The 14,903-nt window shown below is 43.7% G+C and overlaps 1 protein-coding gene across 2 annotated transcripts in view; it reads left to right on the top strand.

Annotated features, from left to right (window-relative positions):
- Positions 1–8,357, top strand: part of LOC124709453 (probable E3 ubiquitin-protein ligase ATL44) — a 63,065-nt gene extending 54,708 nt beyond the window's left edge. For both annotated transcript variants that reach the window (XM_047240841.1, XM_047240840.1), the window contains exon 3: positions 7,897–8,357. In XM_047240841.1, coding sequence (XP_047096797.1) covers positions 7,897–7,932 — 36 coding nt within the window. In that variant the 3' untranslated portion in view covers positions 7,933–8,357. The remainder of the gene's footprint in view (positions 1–7,896) is intronic.
- Positions 8,358–14,903: the final 6,546 nt, after the last annotated feature.

Raw genomic sequence — 14,903 nt, forward strand, 5'->3', positions numbered from 1 at the left:
CTTTGCTGTACCGCACTCATCTGGACCATTTTGCTGCCCGCAAGTCTGTGGTGGAGCACGGCCATTGCCATTGCCATCTGTGATCACCGTCGAGCTCTGCAACACCTTAAGAGGCACCCATCCATTGCCAATCTTATTACCTTTAAACACCTTCGTGCTAAAGCCTGTTACTTAATCAAACAGAGCAAACAGATGTGTTGGGAGCACTTTGTTCCTCGCCCTGGTTCTACTGTCCCTACGTCACAGGTATGGGCTACACTTCGCTCTCTCCAAGGTTGCCATCGGCAGTCCACCCTCCCAGGCCTTCACCTCCTGGATGGCCTTTGTACGGACCCACTGATTCTCACGGAACATCTTGCGAACCATTTTGCAATGGGATCAGCATCAGCCTCCTATCTGGCTGCTTTCCTTCACCAGAAACAGCGGGGCGAAGCTTCTGCCTTATGTTTTACCCCTTGTGAGTCAGAATCTTACAACAAACCTTTTACTGAATGGGAATTTCTTTCCGCACTTTCTTCTCATGATACAGCCCCTGGCCCAGACTCCATTCATAACCAACTGCTTCAACATCTCAGTGCTCAACAACGGCAACATCTTCTGTGGGTGTTTAACCATATTTGGCTCCAGGTTGACTTCCCTTCTCAGTGGAGGGATAGCATCGTGGTTCCTGTGCTTAAGCCTGATCGGAACCCCCTGTTTGTTGAAATCTATCGGCCAATTAGTCTGACAAATGTTGTTTGCAAGTTACTTGAATGGATGGTAGCCCATTGGCTCAATTGGGTCCTCAAATCTCGGGATCTATTGTCCCCTTACCAGTGTGGCTTCCGAGAGGGCCGGTCTCCGATCAGTCATTTACTTCGCTTGGAATCCACAGTTCGGCAGACTTTTTCCCAGAGCCACCATTTGGTTGCACTATTTTTTGACCTTTGCAAGGCCTATGACATGGCTTGGTGCCATCACATCTTACTTACACTTCATCAGTGGGGTCTTCGGGGCCCACTCCCAATTTTTATCTGCCAGTTCTTGTTCCATCGGTCGTTCAGGGTTCAGGTAGGTACTGGTTTTAGTTGTCCATGGACCCGGGAGACTGGCATCCCACAGGGTTCTGTATTGAGTGTACTTCTTTTCCTCATTGCTATTGATGGACTTGTGGCCTCCGTTGTTCCTTCGGTGGCCCCTGCTCTGTATGTAGATGATTTCTGCATTTGGGTTAGTTCGTCTTCGATGGCCTCTGCAGAGCGGCAGCTCCAGGGAGCTATTCGGCGTGCCTCTGCATGGACCCTTTCACATGGGTTTCAATTCTCTCCTTTAAAATCGTGGGTGGTCCACTTCCGTCGCCATACTATGATCCGGAGCTCCATCTCGATGCACGACGATCACTTGTGGTCCCACAGTTTTGTTTCCTGGGTCTTTTCGACAACGAGCTCACTTGGCTGCCTCATATCAGACTTCTGAAGGTAGGATGTTTCTGTAAACTCAATGTCCTTCACTTCCTTGCCCACACCTCTTGGGGTACAGACCGCTCCATCCTTCTTCGCCTTTATCGTGCTTTACTGCTGTCTCGCTTGGACTTGGTTGTCAAGTTTATGGTTCGGCTGCTCCTTCCACACTGCACCTGCTGGATCCAGTCCACCATCGTGGTATCCGTTTGGCCACCGGTGCCTTCCCTACTAGCCCTGTTGATAGTCTCGTGGTTGAAGCTGGGATCCCACCCCCCCACCCCCCTTTTTGTTCAGCAGTCCCAGCTTCTGGTTCTTATGCAATCGCTGTCCATTCCTCTCCAACTCATCCTTCCTATTCTATCCTGTTCCCAGACCATGGATGTCGCCCACCTGATTCCCGCCCTCAGGCGGGTTTACCAGTTGGGCTCCGCCTTGCGTCTCTTCGCTGTGATTTTCGGCTTCCTTCTTAGTCCTGTCTTCCATGCCCCCCCCCCCCCCCCCCCCTCCCCCGCTTAGTTCTTGGGCCCAGAATTCGGATGGATCTCCGCCGAGGTCCAAAAGATTCCATCCCCCCGATGGTGTTCCGTTGCTTTTTCCGCCGAATTTTATCGAAGTTTCGGGATGCTGTTGTTTTTTACACCGATGGCTGTAAATCTGCTGATCGTGGGGGATATGCCTTCATGTCCTCTGTTGGCATGGAAAATCATCTCCTGCCACCTACATGTGGGGTGTTTACTGCAGAATTGATGGCAATTTCCCAGGCCCCTTACCTTTATTAAACAGTCCCAACACAACCGCGTTTTGTTATGTATGGACTCAATGAGTGGCCTTCTGGCTATTGACCGCTGTTTTTCCAACCATCCATTGGTCTCGGCCATCCATGACCATCTCGCTGATCTTCACCGTGCTGCTTGTTTCATTGACTTTCTTTGAGTCCCTGGCCATGTGGGTATCTCAGGTAATGAGCTTGCTGATCGTTTGGCTGGGGGAGCAGTCACTTACCCCGTTCTCTGTAGCCCCTCCTGCAGCGGATTTGAGGCTTCGCATCAAATCCCACTTCGCACAATCATGGGCCAACTCTTGGGAGGCTACCTCCCTGTCTAATAAACTTCGTGTGATTAAGGTGACACCAGGCCCGTGGCGTTCTTCCGTCTGCCTCTCCTGAAAAGACTCGACCACACTGTGTCGTTTCCGCATCGACCATACGAGGCTGACGCTTGATTTTCTTTTGTGTAATGAGCTGCCCCCACTTTGTGGTTGTGGAGCCTTCCAGTCAGTAGCCCACATTTTGGTGGAATGCCCCCTCCTTTTGGCTCTAAGTACAGATTTCCCCGCACTTTACCTTTAATGTTGGCTAACGATTCCCAGATAGTCGAACTGGTTCTCAAGTTTCCTCTGGGAAATTGGTTTTTATTCTCAGTTTTACGGTGTTTAATCTCACTCTGGTGTTGGGGCGGGGCGGTGAGGGTTGGGGTATCTCCCACTGTAGGCTGTGTTTGGAGATTCCCGACTCCCCTCCCTGGCCAAGATCCTCTTTTCTTCCCCTTTTACTTTGTTTTCACTTATCTCTTTTTAGAATTGGTTAGTCTCCTTTTCCCATACGCACTTCTACATTGTAGCGGTTGAACACGTTCAAATAGCAGGTGGTCTTGCCTCTACTGCTTCAGAGGTGGGATATTTCCTGCCTCTAGCATGGCCTTGGGGTCGTTCTCTTGCTGACTTCCCTCATTTTGTTTTTACCATTGACGACACAACTGCACTTTTACATTTTTTAGCCTTTTCCCTTTTATCGTTCTGACTTTTTTGAGGTGTCAAACTGGCACCTTGACTACTAGCCCGGTAGAGAGTCTGAACTACTGCTGTCCTACCGTCATGCCTTTCTCTTTAGCAGGTATGCATGCCATTTGTCTGCCATGCATGGCCACCCATCCTATGCCTTTTCTTCGATGACTCCTTTGATCGCCAGTACAGGGTGCATTCTTCTTCTCTGTTACCTCCTGGAGTTCGGTTTTATCTCTTATTCCAGCAGATTAACTTCATGTCCCTTGCAACTTTCCTGGTGGGTGTGAACCTTTCACCATCTTGGCTTCATGCAACGGCCTGTGTTCCCTTTGGCCTTCATTCGCTTCCTAGGGACACTACACCAGCCTTGTTCCATTGCCTTCAGTTTCATGACTTTCACACAGAATTTCACGACAGTACCTTTGTGTACGTACATTGATGGTTCTCGGACTGACCATGTTGTTGGGTGTGCCTTTGTCGTTGGCGCCAGCATTTTTCAATATTGGCTTCCGGCACAGTGCTCAGTATTTACAGCTGAGTTCTTTGCCCTGTATCAGGCCACGGAGCACATCCAGTGATAGAGGCTTTTCAATTGTCACCTGCTCACTCTCTCTGTGCCCTTCAAAGCCTCTGTGTGCTGTACACCATCCATCCCTTAGTGCAACAGGTCCAGGAAAGCTTTCACTTTCTCACACTTGATGGAGCCACTGTGATGTTTGTGGGTTCCAGGTCATGTCAGTCTGACAGGAAACGAGGCTGCTGCTAAGGCTGCAGTCCTTGTACTTCAGCCCGCTAGTTCTTACATTCACTCTGATGATCTCAGTGTCGCCATTATGTCAGGAAGCGGTATCACTTTGGCATCACCACTGGTCCTCCCTTCAGGAGAATAAACTCCGCATTATTAAGCCTCTCCCAGCAGCTTGGATGACCTCCTCTCAGCTCTCCCGCTGCGAGATCATTTTAACTAGGTTGCATACTGAGCACTGTGCCGTAAGTAGAGCTCATGCACATAGTTTCCAAATTTAATTTTTTGCCTGCATGGAAAACCTTTCTCAAAGATCCTCATGACAGAAACGTTCTCTTTTCTAGGATTGACATGGTTCCCCTACATTCAACAATTAAAATGAAATTACCATTAAAGCTCGAGAACTACTCCTGCCTCAGCAACAGTTCCTGGTGCACGGACTGTGTCAACCTTATGCACCTGTCCAAAGCCTTATCATGAGTACACTATGGGAATCGTGCATAGTATATGGTAGTCCCACTAGTGTTAAAACTGTAGCTCACAACTCTTGTATTTTGGATTAGTCATGTAGATAGCCTCTTTTAAAGTATCCTCCTTCCCCCCTTCAAAACAGACATCAACAACTCTTCCCATGCAATCAAAGTTTGCAGTTTCCCTGAGCATCCAATCTATTAAGTCCTTTTTCCAAAGGGGCGGGGGGGGGGGGGATTTGACTCCACTCAGTCCTGGATACAGAGTCGCAACAGCAGTCCACGTTGAGTCTCTTGCGAACTTCATCATGCCCTACTGAAGGCTTTTGTTAGGACACATCCATGAACACCTCCCCTCCCCTCCTCTTGATTTGTGCTCTGCTCACAGATCCGCCTGGAGTAGCTTTTAAGCTAAAAGAAAATAGTTGCCCACTTAACTTCCAGTGTTTGTTCCCTTTGTTCTCGAATTTCCCAGTGTGCACATTGTGGATATTGGTCACTTGATGGTGGAAGCCTGAACTGAACTGGTTATGCTTATCCATGTAATGAGAATGTGGAACATTCCTCTCTACTGAGTAGGTGCAGTATCCTCATGGCAAAACCAATGGCTGTAATCTGAGTCTCAGCAGTGGGACTTCTCTAATATGTTGTGCTCTTTGTCTGGCAATGCCTTTGATGTTGATGTAGAGGGCTGGTATGACATAAAAATTCAGTGGTAGCAGAGTCAGCTGCATCTTGCTAGAGGAAAATCCATTTCACAGTGGATGCTAATGATATTAGTACAGATTGCTGCATGGGCCCATGGTGATACAGTGAACTGTATGTAATCCTCCGTGACCAGTCTACATCCAGCAATTGTGTGGCATGGGCAGTTAGCAAAAGCCATCTTAGATATCAAACAAAATCAACAACCCAGACAAGAGGGTAACCAATAAGCCACTGGACTGACTGTGTACTTAGCATCTGTGTTGTGTTTCAGAATAGACTAATGTAAGGCTTGTCCCTCTAAGTGCAACTGTTTCAGCATGACTCGCTCAAAGCTCACTCCATACATCCAGCTTTCTATTGGTCTTGAGATGGAATGAAACAAAAGTGAGGTGCAAACATTGTTGGCAGAAGTCACAGAATTGCAGTGAGAACTGGGCCATTGTTGGTGACCATTGATCATAATGTTCAAAAAGTTTCGTTGGCTGGCTCTTCTTACCTGTTCCAGGTATATTTATGAAATAAGGCAACTTACACACCCTAATTAATAGCAGTCCAGCAAAGTTATTTATTCATTTCATTTCAGTATTTAATTGGTATGGATCAGGGTGTGAATTGTTTGTGCTGATGTTTCCTGTTCATACTATATCCAAGCATGGACTTGCGTATCCTCAGCTCTGACCATATGCTTCCTTTAAGTCCTCCACTTGAGATATTCCCCAATTACTTCACGTTCTTGCAAATGGAGGTGAAGAAATGTTGAGGAAGCACTAATATTAACATTGCATAACAGGTAACAATGTCTTATAATTTAGATTCCATTATTAGAAAGAATTAGGAGGCTTTATTTTCTGAACACGTACTGTTATAAGAAACTGATTGTTGTGGTGTATCAACCTTTAGCATTCTACCTTCAGAAGGTTCATGTTCTGTAAAGCCTGTTGTGGTGACTACAGGTTGTTAACTGATACAGAATAGTTTTTTATTATTTTTTTTTATTTAAAATAAATGTGTGTCTAAAGCTGGAAAAGAGGTGTGCTGTCTTGGAATCAAAATATTGCATGACTAAATGGTAAAACTGGATGCTACTTTTCTTTAACATTGAGCAGTATGTTGTACATCCATATTTCTCAAAATTATCAATTTACCTGAACAATTGGTTCCTATACATTTTTGTGGTTGACAGATGTCTGTTTTCTCAGCATGTAAATGTAATACAATCCTCTCAGGATACCAACCACATCAATCTGCAGGGCATTCACAATGTTTAGTACAACCATTTTGCATTGTAATCTGCTTCTAATTCAGTTTATAGATTTTTAAATTCTCTTATGGTTGTATGAAACACTTTCATTGATGACATGATATGTGGCTTGCAAAATTACTGGCCATCAGATTCCTCAGAACCCATCCCCTTTTTCTAAAGTTTAGTGATCAGTTGCTAGGAGCTGTAAATGAATACCATCAAAATAGTTTTTAAGTTTATGTCCATTTAAATTTCACTTTCTGTCTCAGTGACCAACTTTTAAATAGTGAACTAACACTTGCAATTATGTACATTTGCAGGCAAAGAGGGTTCCATACAAAGCAATGGGGAGGGGGGGGGGGGGGGGACATCTTAAAGGCATTAGTAATATTCATTTATTGAGACTGGTGTAAATGCCAGACAAACTAAATATTGTACAGGTTAAAACATCTATCATAATTCTTGCGCGTGGAGAGAAAAAAATTGCTCATTGTGTTGTAAGAAGAGCAGAGAAATGTTTCTTCCTTCCAAAGACATATTGGAAATGTCTGGATAAGAATCCAAACTTGAGTTTGCAGATAAATATTGGGGTATTCATTAAGTTTTAAGCATCATCTTAAAAAAAAATTCTGTAATTTTTTCATTTGTTTGCAGATACATGTCTGCTGGCCTGGTACACGTTGAAACCCACAGTAACATAGTATGCCAGCAGAGGAGTCCAAGTAAAACAGCACAGCTCATTATCCACTTTGTCAATGTGATGCATCATATTGTTTCAGCTCCATTAATGACATACTAAGATACTTTTGCACAAATTTTGATGTGTACCTGAACTTGTAGGCATGTACATACAAATTAAATACATACCAAATCATTTTTTTCCATTGAGGTGATAATTAAAACTTTAACTAGGCCTTTTAATAGTTGAAAAGATGATGATGCTGAACTATTTTCTGACTGACAAAAGGTTAAGAAATGTGACCCAGACAGTAACACCAAATTGATTTTATATTGATACTGGAGTGAGAGTTTCACCAAATCCCTTTCTGTGAAAATGACAATTTCCTTCGAAGTTTAAAATTACAGTCAAAATCCTCCTTAGGGCTCTGTACATAAATTTCTTTAGTAAGCTATACATTGCCATTTCACATGTTTAATCTCAGTTTTTGTGACTGTTACTCACTTCTGCAAAACAAGATGGTCTGAGACTTGATAGTAGAAATTGCATCTTATGGCACAAGTCAGAAGTTTCAGATTCAGTTATGTTAAGTACAGTTTGTGATTTCAGAATTGCAAAAAAGAGGTATGCAATGTTTAACCGCTGTTTGTTCTCTGTTTGGATAAGTACTTCTTACTGTTTCAGCTTTACCGACCCTTACTATTTTTATGTTCTGTTCAAATGCAGTGACAGTTTAACAGTTCATGGGTCACGTTTTTGTCTGCAGGTTTCTTTTTCCACCTTGAAATTAATACTATATTATCATTTCTTTTTTTTCCTTCTTCCAGAAACGGGTCTGTCCTTTATGCAAGAAGCCTGCGTGAGAAACAAAGTGCCTTGACATCTGGAGTGATAAAATTCATGTTTTATATCATGAATTTAAATTGATGTGATACTTGTGTTAAATTGATAATGTGATACTTGTTTACAACATTTATATTGGGCTGCTCATCAGTGTTCCTTAATTTCTTCTTTTTTTTTCCTCACAAATGTGGCATACAAACTTTTAAAAACATTAATTCTACCAACATGTGTGTGTAAAAATGCTATAAACTGTTAGGAAGTAAGTCACTATTTAGAGATAGATTCTGTAATACAGCTGTAACTGTATAGAAAGTAACAAAGTTTTAGTTACTATTTGTATGTGTCATATGGAACCGGTAATTTTATTCTGAGATATTTGAATTGTATTTCAAAATAATTGTAATATTAGTTTTATTAAAGGCTTCCTCTCTGGTTATTAAGATGACATATTGCTACCAGATAAGAAAAAATAAGATTCTTTGTTTGCATTAGTACAAAAAGATAACTTTTAGTGAATCTAAAACCCTCATAATTTGTCTAAAATTGAAACTAAGGGCTTCAAATGCATATTTTGCAACAATGCATAGCATCCATTACTCAAACAGTTTGAAACTAGATAATGAGTATTTATATATCATCTGTAAATCTTCTTTTAATACCATTACTTCCCAGCAGTAGACCACGATGCCTTTGCAACAACACAACATTGTTTCTGTTAACTAACGATGGGGTCATGCCTTAGGGATTCCTTAGTTAAAGCAGAAATTGTCTGCATCCAGCACAAAAGTTTTGTAAAAGGCCAGATCTGGAGATATGAGTGTTTCTCGTAACTTAATCCGTAGCGTTTGCATGTGTGAACAGGCCTTCATACTTGATACTTGCATTAAAAGGGAGGATGGCTAACCATAACCAGCTCTCTCTCTAACAGGCCTTCATACTTGATACTTGCATTAAAAGGGAGGATGGCTAACCATAACCAGCTCTCTCTCTCTCTCTCTCTCTCTAAAACCTATATCATTGTTCTGAAATGTCACTTGAACTGTGCCTTTGTATGAATTTAAGATATTAAAAGTGTAATGTTGCAAGACTGGAGGACACACCAATTGCATTCATAGTAAGTGTCCAGCACTATCTGACCTCACATTGTTATGAATAAATGACTGAACACCTTGGATTGATGTATCCTCAGAGGAGTTGTAAATTTTGGCCCTGTCTTTCTTTGATGTAACTGTTTTTCTTCCATTGTTTGGGACCTTTGGTGGCCGGATGGTGTTTTTTTCACACATTGTACTCTGTAAATACCTTGTGGGATGTGGAAAGTTATTAATCAAAAGAAGCAGTCACCTTTGCAAGCAACTTCTGTAAAGTATGCTAACAAGAAGTTGACGGCTTTAAAAACACACACACACACACACACACACACACACACACACACACACACACACACACACACACACACACACAGAGAGAGAGAGAGAGAGAGAGAGAGAGAGAGAGAGAGAGAGAGAGAACATCAGTGTTAAATAGAAATTGTATTCAAGAGTCCAAACATTTTGAAAAATTATTAGAATTGCTAATAAGGTACTCTTACTTTCTTCTTAAATATTGGTGGATTCAAATTTCCTATCTCACGTTTCTCAGTAACCTTTTATGGTTTATGAACTCCCAGTTGGTCCTACAATTTGCCATTTAATCTTTAATGTTGAAAATGTGTAGGACCATGGTTAGTAAAGTGATGTGTTCAAACCTTTGGACTATAGACAGCTTTAGAGGAGGAAAGCAGTTACTTATTAAAAAAGAGCTACTTCTTCTATTTGCAGCTGCGTACTGATTGTTTATGGACCTTTACAGATTCAAAACACCCATCTGTATACTACAGAATTTAAAAACATATTAAATATGAAAATTAATCTTAAGTAGGTTTACAATCCAGAGTTCAAGTGTTTGGTAAATGTTTTGTTTCTGATTAGTGGAGGTTTAATGATACATGCCTGATCTTTACTGGCAAAGTGGTAGACTTGTGCACCATAATAAGATTCCACTCTGAATTCTGGATAGGAAGCGATGGTTTATGTGAACATTTTTTTTCTTATGTACTGATCAGCCAGAACTTTGACCACCTACCTAATAGCCAGTGTGTTCACCGTTGGCATTGATAACAGCGACGACGCATTGTGGCAAGGGAGCTCCCTGCCGCCGTTGGATAAGCAGCTGCAGCAGCAAGTCGTATACTCCTAGCTCACTCATTTGTTACATAGTTTAATTCTTAATTTCTTTGCGTGTTTTTGGTACTTGCATTGTTTAATTCATAAATTACGAGCGTATTATAGTATTTGAGAGTTGTAGCATCGCGTTTTAGTACCTGAATAGTGTAAATTCGCGTAGTCGTTTGTCTACTGTTTTGTTTTGAACGGCCAGTGTCGGTTGGTCGCAGTCAGTGTGCTCCCTGCCGCCGTTGGATAAGCAGCTGAGCAGCAAGTCGTATACTCCTAGCTCACTCATTTGTTACATAGTTTAATTCTTAATTTCTTTGCGTGTTTTTGGTTCTTGAATTATTTAATTCATAAATTTCGGGCATATTATAGTATTTGAGAGTGTAGCATCGTGTTTTAGTACCTGAATAATGTAATTTCGCTTAGTCTCCTTCCGCCGCCGAGCAGTGTCAGCAGTGCGCAAGTAGCAGCATTACTGCATTTACTAGGCAATCTTGTATTTTAACAACCGTTTAAATTTTGTCGATTTGTTTGCACTCTCTGTAGATTAGTTCAGACGTTCTTAGCAAAACAGTTTTTAGCATGGATAGGGACTGCAACTGCTGTGTTCGGATGCAGGCTGAGTTGGCATCCCTTCGCTCCCAGCTTCAGGCAGTGTTGGCTTCGGTCACACAGCTTGAGGCTGTTGCCAATGGGCATCACTGTGGGGGTCGGGATGGGGGTTTGTCGGAGACGGCCAGCTCGTCCCACGCATCCCCTGATCGGACTACGACTGTGGTTGCCCGGGATACTGCCCGCATTGAGGCTGATCCCTCACCTGTGGTAGAGTGGGAGGTCGTTTCAAGGTGTGGCAGGGGGCGAAAGACATTCCGGAGGGCTGAACGGAAAGCCTCTCCAGTTTGTCTGACGAACCGGTTTCAAGCTCTGTCTCAGGCTGATACTGATCTTCGGCCTGACATGGCTGCTTGTCCTGTTCAGAGGTTGCCCCTCAGTCTGCAAGATCCGGGCAGTCGCAGAGGGTGGGCTTACTGGTAGTTGGGAGCTCCAACGTCAGGCGCGTAATGGGGCCCCTTAGGGAAATGGCAGCAAGAGAGGGGAAGAAAACCAATGTGCACTCTGTGTGCATACCGGGGGGAGTCATTCCAGATGTGGAAAGGGTCCTTCCGGATGCCATGAAGGGTACAGGGTGCACCCATCTGCAGGTGGTCGCTCATGTCGGCACCAATGATGTGTGTCGCTATGGATCGGAGGAAATCCTCTCTGGCTTCCGGCGGCTATCTGATTTGGTGAAGACTGCCAGTCTCGCTAGCGGGATGAAAGCAGAGCTCACCATCTGCAGCATCGTCGACAGGACTGACTGCGGACCTTTGGTACAGAGCCGAGTGGAGGGTCTGAATCAGAGGCTGAGACGGTTCTGCGACCGTGTGGGCTGCAGATTCCTCGACTTGCGCCATAGGGTGGTGGGGTTTCGGGTTCCGCTGGATAGGTCAGGAGTCCACTACACGCAACAAGCGGCTACACGGGTAGCAGGGGTTGTGTGGCGTGGGCTGGGCGGTTTTTTAGGTTAGATGGCCTTGGGCAAGTACAGAAAGGGGCAACGGGTGCGGGGCAAAGTCAGGACATGCGGGGACCAAGCAGCAATCGGTATTGTAATTGTCAACTGTCGAAGCTGCATTGGTAAAGTACCGGAACTTCAAGCGCTGATAGAAAGCACCGAAGCTGAAATCGTTATAGGTACAGAAAGCTGGCTTAAGCCAGAGATAAATTCTGCCGAAATTTTTACAAAGGTACAGACGATGTTTAGAAAGGATAGATTGCATGCAACCGGTGGTGGAGTGTTCATCGCTGTTAGTAGTAGTTTATCCTGTAGTGAAGTAGAAGTGGATAGTTCCTGTGAATTATTATGGGTGGAGGTTACACTAAACAACCGAACTAGGTTAATAATTGGCTCCTTTTACCGACCTCCCGACTCAGCAGCATTAGTGGCAGAACAACTGAGAGAAAATTTGGAATACATTTCACATAAATTTTCTCAGCATGTTATAGTCTTAGGTGGAGATTTCAATTTACCAGATATAGACTGGGACACTCAGATGTTTAGGACGGGTGGTAGGGACAGAGCATCGAGTGACATTATACTGAGTGCACTATCCGAAAATTACCTCGAGCAACTAAACAGAGAACCGACTCGTGGAGATAACATATTGGACCTACTGATAACAAACAGACCCGAACTTTTCGAATCTGTATGTACAGAACAGGGAATCAGTGATCAAAGGCCGTTGCAGCATCCCTGAATATGGAAGTTAATAGGAATATAAAAAAAGGGAGGAAGGTTTATCTGTTTAGCAAGAGTAATAGAAGGCAGATTTCAGACTACCTAACAGATCAAAACGAAAATTTCTGTTCCGACACTGACAATGTTGAGTGTTTATGGAAAAAGTTCAAGGCAATCGTAAAATGCGTTTTAGACAGGTACGTGCCGAGTAAAACTGTGAGGGACGGGAAAAACCCACCGTGGTACAACAACAAAGTTAGGAAACTACTGCGAAAGCAAAGAGAGCTCCACTCCAAGTTTAAACGCAGCCAAAACCTCTCAGACAAACAGAAGCTAAACGATGTCAAAGTTAGCGTAAGGAGGGCTATGCGTGAAGCGTGTGGCTGGATTGAATTCGAAAGTAAAATTCTATGTACCGACTTGACAGAAAATCCTAGGAAGTTCTGGTCTTACGTTAAATCAGTAAGTGGCTCGAAACAGCATATCCAGACACTACGGGATGATGATGGCATTGAAACAGAGGATGACACGCGTAAAGCTGAAATACTAAACACCTTTTTCCAAAGCTGTTTCACAGAGGAAGACCGCACTGCAGTTCCTTCTCTAAATCCTCGCACAAACGAAAAAATGGCTGACATCGAAATAAGTGTCCAAGGAATAGAAAAGCAACTGGAATCACTCAATAGAGGAAAGTCCACTGGACCTGACGGGATACCAATTCGATTCTACACAGAGTACGCGAAAGAACTTGCCCCCCTTCTAACAGCCGTGTACCGCAAGTCTCTAGAGGAACGGAGGGTTCCAAATGATTGGAAAAGAGCACAGATAGTCCCAGTGTTCAAGAAGGGTCGTCGAGCAGATACGCAAAACTATAGACCTATATCTCTTACGTCGATCTCTTGTAGAATTTTAGAACATGTTTTTTGCTCGCGTATCATGTCATTTCTGGAAACCCAGAATCTAATATGTAGGAATCAACATGGATTCCGGAAACAGCGATCGTGTGAGACCCAACTCGCCTTATTTGTTCATGAGACCCAGAAAATATTAGATACAGGCTCCCAGGTAGATGCTATTTTTCTTGACTTCCGGAAGGCGTTCGATACAGTTCCGCACTGTCGCCTGATAAACAAAGTAAGAGCCTACGGAATATCAGACCAGCTGTGTGGCTGGATTGAAGAGTTTTTAGCAAACAGAACACAGCATGTTGTTATCAATGGAGAGACGTCTACAGACGTTAAAGTAACCTCTGGCATGCCACAGGGGAGTGTTATGGGACCATTGCTTTTCACAATATATATAAACGACTTAGTAGATAGTGTCGGAAGTTCCATGCGGCTTTTCGCGGATGATGCTGTAGTATACAGAGAAGTTGCTGCATTAGAAAATTGTAGCGAAATCCAGGAAGATCTGCAGCGGATAGGCACTTGGTGCAGGGAGTGGCAACTGACCCTTAACATAGACAAATGTAATGTATTGCGAATACATAGAAAGAAGGATCCTTTATTGTATGATTATATGATAGCGGAACAAACACTGGTAGCAGTTACTTCTGTAAAATATCTGGGAGTATGCGTACGGAACGATTTGAAGTGGAATGATCATATAAAACTAATTGTTGGTAAGGCGGGTACCAGGTTGAGATTCATTGGGAGAGTGCTTAGAAAATGTAGTCCATCAACAAAGGAGGTGGCTTACAAAACACTCGTTCGACCTATACTTGAGTATTGCTCATCAGTGTGGAATCCGTACCAGGTCGGGTTGACGGAGGAGATAGAGAAGATCCAAAGAAGAGCGGCGCGTTTCGTCATTGGGTTATTTGGTAACCGTGATAGCGTTACGGAGATGTTTAATAAACTCAAGTGGCAGACTCTGCAAGAGAGGCGCTCTGCATCGCGGTGTAGCTTGCTCGCCAGGTTTCGAGAGGGTGCGTTTCTGGATGAGGTATCGAATATATTGCTTCCCCCTACTTATACTTCCCGAGGAGATCACGAATGTAAAATTAGAGAGATTAGAGCGCGCACGGAGGCTTTCAGACAGTCGTTCTTCCCACGAACCATACGCGACTGGAACAGGAAAGGGAGGTAATGACAGTGGCACGTAAAGTGCCCTCCGCCACACACCGTTGGGTGGCTTGCGGAGTATCAATGTAGATGTAGATGTAGATGTAGGTCTTTGTACTTCACTGGATGGCACCACATCTGCACACGAAAGTTACCTAATTCCCATAAATGCCGGGGAGGGGATCCAGTGAGCTCTGATGCCATGTTCAATCACATCCTAGGTGTGTTTGATCAGTTTCAGATCTGGCGAGTTGCGGGCTGGCACATCAGTTGGAACTCGTCACTGTGTTCCTCGAACCATTCCATCTCACTTCTGGCCTTGTGAAAAATGCCACATGACCATCATGAAGGGGTGTACTTTGTCTGCAACCAGTGTATGATGCTGCTTGGGCCATCATCATGCATTTCGCTAGCTCCACTGGACTCATGTATGCCTC

Source organism: Schistocerca piceifrons, chromosome 1 (assembly GCF_021461385.2).
Source record: "Schistocerca piceifrons isolate TAMUIC-IGC-003096 chromosome 1, iqSchPice1.1, whole genome shotgun sequence".
NCBI lineage: Eukaryota > Metazoa > Arthropoda > Insecta > Orthoptera > Acrididae > Schistocerca > Schistocerca piceifrons.